Source organism: Plectropomus leopardus, chromosome 8 (genome assembly GCF_008729295.1).
Source record: "Plectropomus leopardus isolate mb chromosome 8, YSFRI_Pleo_2.0, whole genome shotgun sequence".
Taxonomy (NCBI): domain Eukaryota; kingdom Metazoa; phylum Chordata; class Actinopteri; order Perciformes; family Serranidae; genus Plectropomus; species Plectropomus leopardus.
The window spans coordinates 6,438,092-6,445,836 of NC_056470.1; the positions used below are offsets into that span (position 1 = coordinate 6,438,092).

General features: G+C 39.7%; 1 protein-coding gene across 1 annotated transcript in view; it reads right to left on the reverse strand.

Moving 5' to 3' along the window:
* Positions 1-7,275, reverse strand: part of itchb (itchy E3 ubiquitin protein ligase b) — a 30,829-nt gene extending 23,554 nt beyond the window's left edge. The window contains exons 1-3 of the mRNA XM_042491876.1: positions 7,151-7,275; positions 3,663-3,754; positions 1,996-2,137 (exon numbers count right to left, since the gene is read on the reverse strand). Coding sequence (XP_042347810.1) covers positions 1,996-2,137; positions 3,663-3,732 — 212 coding nt within the window. The 5' untranslated portion in view covers positions 3,733-3,754; positions 7,151-7,275. The remainder of the gene's footprint in view (positions 1-1,995; positions 2,138-3,662; positions 3,755-7,150) is intronic.
* Between the last annotated feature and the right edge of the window lie 470 nt (positions 7,276-7,745).

The window sequence follows — 7,745 nt, forward strand, 5'->3', positions numbered from 1 at the left end:
AAGGATGTCTATTTTTGTACGCACTGAAGAAACTCCTCCAGGTCTGGACAGTCTTCTTCGGAAATTATGATGTGCAATGCCAAATACTGCAGTCAGCAAGATATGCTTGTTCCAAAAAGCCAAACCGCAGATAACTACGCTGGTTTCGTTAATCACTTCACTAAAACTCAGGGATATTAGCGATCTCAGGAACTGACACTGCAGTTTAATAAACCAAGAAATTGCATCATTGTTTCCTTCAAAAGCTTCTCATCAAATCTGAAAACATTCTTGATGAGTGTCATAGAAAGTTATTCATATGAAAGTACGTAAACGTAACCATGAATGAACTAAACGTACAATTCAGGCATGTGAGACACCCTGGAGCCTCTTCACATGCCTGCATGCAGACAGTGAAGGACTCGAAGGCCTCCAGCACTACCTAAAAATTACCATGGATGCATCATACAATTATTCATGATTACATACTTTCATATGTAATAGTTTTTTTACAACAATGAGCAACTTAAAGCTGCTAATACTCTTCCTTATGGAACATTTCAAAGGCTGTAAGGTTCTGGTCAGTTGGTTGATATGCTCTTGTCCGACCAAATTCTCACTGGTCCAACGATCGCTGGTGCTACTTTTAGAAAGCCTTCAGGCCACCAAAGCATTTCTTTTTCAGCTGAAAAACACCAGTTGTTATTAAGCACTTGTATTTGTCCTCTGTGGGGATGTAAATCGTAAGCACTTTCCTTCATCGATCTTTTGTCAAATTAATGATTGATAAATCATTATTTGAAGAAGAACATCAAAACATGTCTTATTTCAAACAATACAAATGCGTTTTTTCCTCAATAAAAGTTCACAGCAATATGTTGCATATACTTTGATGGCATTACATAGCCTATCGACTGATCAATTACAGTTCTAATGTTTCATTTAATAAAAGGCAGATTAATCAATCATCGATCAATTGTTATCATCTATTGTCCTCTGTGACGTTTGGCATTTGTCCTGCTCCACTGTGATTGGCAAAGCTGGATTTCTAGAACATTAGGACATTTCTAGGATTTTAGCACATTTCTTGGGTTTTAGGAAATTTCTAGGATTTTAGAATTAGAAAATGTAAATGTGAATCAGAAAATGGTTGGGGTGGCCACCTGGTACCCTATCAGGGGCCAGATTTGGCCTGCGGGCCACAAGTTGAGTATCACTGTTTTGTAGTGTCCAGTATATCAGATTTTTCATATCAGTCCCATTCAACTCTTAGTGGTGAGACGGCCTCTATTCCACTTGCTCAAAGACAGAGTTTACTTGTCCTGGGCAAGTTTTAATGTCAAGCCCTGTGAAAGAAAAACATTTTGTTGGACAGACAACGCTACCAGGTAGAGTGCACTCTATGCACTGTGGAGATTTAGTTAATTTAGAGATAATGTGCACATTTTTTGCCCCATTGAACCATCGACTGGTTGAAGAGGGAGTGGAATTTCAGTGGAATGCGATTTTCTTTGTTTCATTAAAGCCCTAAATATTTTTTGTACTGTATCAAATATAGCTAATCGCCATCTAAACCAAGTCTATGTTCTAAAAGTATGATACCAATTGCATTGCAAAATGCTGATAGTTCCTTTCAAACTTAACAGTGTGCTCACGTATAATCTGTGCTGGAGTCAAGCCAGAGAAAATGAGCTTCTGTAAATAACAGGCTTGTTTTGTGCTACCTGGAATACCAGACCGGTAACGCTTAACACACTGGGACAAATATGATTAAGGTAACATGTCTGTGAGCAGCCTGCCTCCAGGGTATTTACAATTAAACATCAGAATTCACTCAGTGTCCTGCTTGACAAATCCTAGCATGCAGGCAGCACAGCAGACCAAGCATATGCTTGTTAGATACCATTAGAAACAGTTGTGTCTAGAGGAGTAGCAACAGAGTTATAATGTTTTGATTATCATAAAAGTGATCACATGTCATGCAGAGCTGGTAATACTGGCAAGACTTTGACTCACACAGTGAGCGGCTGCTTCCACTTGGGGCTGTGAGTGTTGTTGCATTTCTCTGTTTTCTTGGACTGGCCGTCAACTGTCACTTCCACATAAGGACTGGGACCAAACCAGTTTTTCTTGTTCTCTTTTAGTTTTGCTGATAGCACTGAAAAAGGGAGACAGGGAGAAGGAACCGTGCAGAGGACAGTCAGTCATTTTGGTGCAGAAAGAAAGAGGAATAAAGGGAAACAAGAACTCATGAACAGCACACACTTTTATATGAAAAACAGAGCAGGGGAACATGACTGCAATAGAATCTGGATACCAGTGCAAAATGGATTTAGCTCATGAGGCATCGCCACTGATTAACATGTGTCCTTGGTGATCAAAAGTACATTGCTCTGAGTACAGGTGTGAATGCAAGAAATGCATTCACAATGCAGCCTGAGATACAATCACTCAGGCCACGTTCAGATGGGGTCAAGACCACATGTGGCCACATTCTATCAGCAGTGTGAATGCTAACATGTCCTTGCCAACACAGAGATGACACTTCCTACTCAGCTGACGTACTTGCTTTTTTGACGCTTCAGCAGATACGAAAAAAAACTTTTGTTGCTGCAGCTGCACAAACGCAAAGCTGGAGGAACGTATCTGGAGCCAATCAATTCCAGGTGAACTGTCAGTTCAATCTCTGCCTGGTTAGCAGGCGCTAACACAGCAGCAGCAGCTGTTAAACAGGTCCAACACACTCACACTGACAGCGAAACGGCTCGACTTTATTATTAAACCTGTTAATAACCATTAGGTATCTTTAACCCTTAAATGCTATCAGTTAGCCCTGATACTGTGTATATGTGCAGCCAGACAGACTCTTACCAACTGTCCTCAGCATGAAGCTGACACCCCCGCAGCAGTAGTCTCCGAGCGGCGCTTGTCTCATGATAAACAGCATGCTAATCAATACACTGCATGCAGATTTTACTCATCTTAAATAGTAAAGACTGTGCAAAAAGCACAGCAAACCTCTCACCGGTTAAAAAAAACAAAAAAAAAACAGCACATTTGTACTTTGCTAACGGAAAAAAATTCACAAGTTTATTAGAGTACTGAACAGATAAGTTGTTTACAAGTGGTCACTTGAGACACGTGGAGACGCATTCTCTATTGCGAGGTCTGAACAAATAGATAAAGAGCTGTTCACTTGTGATCCGATCACCCAAGATGCATTATCATACCAGGTGTAAACTTGCACATAAGCAGTGCAATGATGGACATTTATCACCATACAAATTAAACACACAAAGCAAAGAAGACAGGCAAAGTTTAAGTTCTCACTTATAGGCTGTTATCACAGCAGACATTCCTTTAACAGTAGGAAGAGCGCCTGTTACTGATAACATTAACAATGACTCCGTCCTGTTCAAGGTTCCCAGTTAGCCGTGGCAGCGTGAAAGTGAGCCAGCATGCGCAATAGCAGGACCCTGAAATTAAATCAGCTGAATACAGCTCAGCAATCATCACTCGTATTTTTTTACATCTGGAAAAGGAAAAGGCCTATCATTGGTAATATATTTTAATAGAAACTGCCTATTGTTGAATTTAAAAATGAGATAAAAATTTAAATGCTTGGGAAGCAAAATCTGTAAACTTTTCTTTTAACATGAACCTCGGTTTATTTTAAGACTCACCAATTATTTGTAGCTGTGCCTTCATGGGGTAACCGTTGGTGGTTCCCGACTTGGTGACTCCACTTGCCATGACATAGGGCAGGGATGAAGGCCTGCAGCACAGACAACACATCATTAGGGTGATGACAAATGACTTTCCCACTGCTAAAAATGAGCAGCAAACAGATGAAATCATTTAGATCAAGGTATACTTAGCCCAAAACATGGACTATGGCAATACTCTATTAACAAGTCAAAAACTCATAGCACATCCCTACCTTGAACTTTTTTTCATATAAACAGAATGTATTTTTATGCAGTTTTATACAAACCTTATTTACATACAAAGTTCTACAAAAAATATTTCCATTGTGATTTATTTTTATTAGTTATTAGTTTATTAGTTAGTGAATTAGTCAATAGTCAGTCAGCCACTTGGCACCCTACTATGTGCCAGATTTGGTCCACAAGCCATATATTGTAAGGATCACTGGAGTGTTTTACCAACTTCTGAGTCATAAAATAAAGTCAAACTGTGCCCCCATAATGCTCTATTTCGTTACATACTACAGTAACAATATTGTATTTTTAATGTCAGCTAGCTCATATCCCATGCAGGTCAATTGCACTTACTGTAACTTGCTTTGGACAAAAGCGTCTGCCAAATGAATGTAATGTAATGTAATGTAATGTAATAACACTCATCCTGAGCCTCAGACTTAATAGATGGGGAGGCTGCATTTATAAATGGTCTTCCTGGAATCTATCCTCAACACTAAAACAGTATTATCAACTGCTTTTGCATTAAATATAGCATTAGGAACAGACTACCTTTAAACTCATAACATATAACAAGTAACATTTAGTCAAACAAGCTTGCAGCTCTGTTAGTTACCTGTCAGATCATCATGTAAAAACACTCAGACATTGCACCGTCATGGAAGGTAATAAAAGGAGACAAAGGTCAAGCCTGCAGTCTCAGCCATATAAACCAGTCTGCACTGCATCTTCACCTCTATGCATCACACTCTCTTCTTTATGCTATCATTTACTTTACTTTACTTTGTGCTGTAAATTTTACTACACATCAATTCCTCATTAAACCCGAGGTTACCACAGGGGGCCAGATCCTATTCAATTTTCTCTCAAAAACTGTCACCGACTTCTGCTTCAATAAGTGAGTTCCTAAATTTTTCTGTCCCTTAGTAACACCCAGTAACAAGGGCCACAAACTAGCTGCTATGGTGTTCTAAGTAAATAATCTCTTAACATTAAAAAGCACTCATTTGTGGCTGCTTTGCTCATTCACTGCTCAATACTGAAGATGAAACTTATGTGGAAGTTTTTGTCTTGTCTGAGACGGACTGTTCCTGGTACTAGTCAAGAAACATTCTTGTAACTGGCAGCTCTGTAAAAGAATCCTTTAGTGGCTGATTTCAGCAACTTATGTTTATGCTTTCATTTTGGATCGCTGAAACGTTTTCACAAAATCCGCTGCAGCTGTAGTGATACCATCAATACAAGAAACACTGACATAGGTAATTGGTTTTGGGAATACTTTTTCCCCAAAAGTAAACACTCTGAAACACCAGCACTAAGTTGCATCACTGACAAATGTGTCCGTCAAAGAGAGAAAGTGGGGAAAGGGATACACCGGCACAGGAGTCAGGTCCTGTGATCTTTACGAGACCCTGGTCCGTGCGTCACTGAATAATAAATGTTCCTCTGTCTATCTCGTCCAGTGTGCACATGGCAGAGCAGAATAAAGTGAGGAGCTCCTGGGTAAACTTTCACATTGGCTCCTGCTTTAGGCTCTGTCAATAATTCATTGCAACTGCTGACTTTGCAGCCTCGCGAGCAGGCCAACTGCGTTTTGTAGATGAGGGTATTCACTGAATATTAAACTCTACAATGGCCTGCCAGTGCCTTGACTTGGATTTTTCTAACCAGCATCATCCATTATGTTTGGTGATTGTGTGAGACATTTTAAATGGAATTTGAGCTCAAATTGTCTTGGCTGTAGAGCTCCGAGTATGCTTTCTTGTAGGATGTTGTGCACTTGAACAGCCCAGTTAATAAAGATCAGCCAAATTTCTAAAAAACATCAAAGCTAAAACTGTGTTCTCATGACAGTTAGCTCATTGGACTGGTTAACTCATAGATAATCTGTTTACACCATGAGTAAGCATACAAAACAATGGTTTGTATCACCAAAACACAACTTCCTGATGACCAGCATTATTATAAGATAAAGAGACAAACAGGTTCTTCTATTATGATGCTTCAAGGAGACAGCTCTAAAGAATTCCATGTCTATTTGATTTTAATCACTATCCATACTTAGAGTGCTAATGAGCTCTGTCATCTTTATTGTTTTTGTCATTTACCACAATAGAATGTCATGAATTACTGAAAACCTAATGCAATAAAAAACTAAGTCTCAGATGAAAAACAACTATTAATTTCCAATAACAGGAGGGCCACAAAGGAAAACAGCAGCCATCCCCCCTTTACAGTCACCAGATGTCGAAACATTTGATACCGCCTGTAAAGAACAACTGTCAGAGGCAGACGAGGACACAAACTTAACCAACCTTGCCAAGCTGCTGACGCCTAATAACTGTGACAATAAAATCTTTGTCTCTTTCCTTCTTCGCCCGTATCTCCCACATAACTACAATTATTCAAGCAGACACAAATGTGCAGTCAGAGCTGCTGCTGTTAAATTTCAATAATTAAGTTGAACAGCTGATTGCTGGACATTTAACTATTGTGCTTAAAATCAGCACAAATATTCTTTAACTGGTTTGCTCAGCTTTATTTTAAAACTAGTTTCAGTTCGCCCCTTAGCAACTTAATACAAAAAATGTAATAACTGCCGAATTAATGAGTGGCTCGTAATGGCAGTACTGGTATCTCCTATTTTGTTTACTATCTAAATATGTTTTTATTAAAGAGTGGAGTAACACAAAACTACCAGATTTTAAATGGAGTTTGGCGTAGTTGCTGTTCTCCATATGAAAACAAGTAGCTAAGGGAAAAAAGCTTCAGACACTTTAATTCCAACTAAATTAGCCACCATTTGCGTTAATTATGACCAGCAGTCACATATTTGTAATAATTTTCCTCTTAATTACCATTTTGGCATGCTACGATAACAACACTTATTATATATTACATAATTTAATCCAACTAGGAGTGGATAACGAGCTAAAGCTAATTCAGTTAGCCGCACAGTGAGGAACACTATGTCCTGGTTAGCGAACTAAACAAAGTACACTGACTGTAAACAGTGGGTATATATACAGTTGCCGTGTGGTCGCAGGAGTTGCTAAGTACATGTTGAATGTCAACTGGTCACCAGATATGACAACCTGCAGCCATCCCAGTCTGGCTAACTGCTAGCCCATTAGCTCGTCTCATCATGGCTGGCTGAAAATCCCAAAGTCCAACGGCTATGAAAAAAACAAATACAGCCAGTGAGAGATGTAGTGTAAGGAATCACCTACCCGGATCCAAAGGGAGGCTTAGAGAGCAAAGTGGCGACGCTGAAGTGAACTCCGAGCCCTAAGTGTGCAGGATGTTTGGGTTTCAGTCGGGGCTTCACTTCAAGGAAGAAGAAACTTCCACCATCTTCGTAGGCACACGTCACGTGACCGAAACAAGGTGGGGCGCACGCTTCCACGACTCTGCGCTGTGATTGGACAAGAGTTGGAGCGGAATGGACCAATGGACGCTCAGTAAACACCATGATGCATTTAGGGGCCTTGTTACAACAATCAAACACAGATCAGGAAAAGAAACATACACAAGGATAAGGCATAGATGATCTAACAAGCAATGTTGTATCAATTACGGAAGCCCTAAGCGGACGTGTTATCTCGAGAAAACGAACTTTGTTTTTTTGTTTTTTGTTTTTTTTTTTTACTTTATTGAATGAACGTCAGAAGAAGAAGTGGCGGGTGGATGATGTGAAAGCAGGTGCCGTGCGGTGTTCAGCGCGGACAAATGCGCAAGGTAAGATGATTATTACAGGGACACATCACCCAAATTCATCAGTAATCATAACTAGATTATTATACTGTTGCTCCGGTGCTTTTTGGT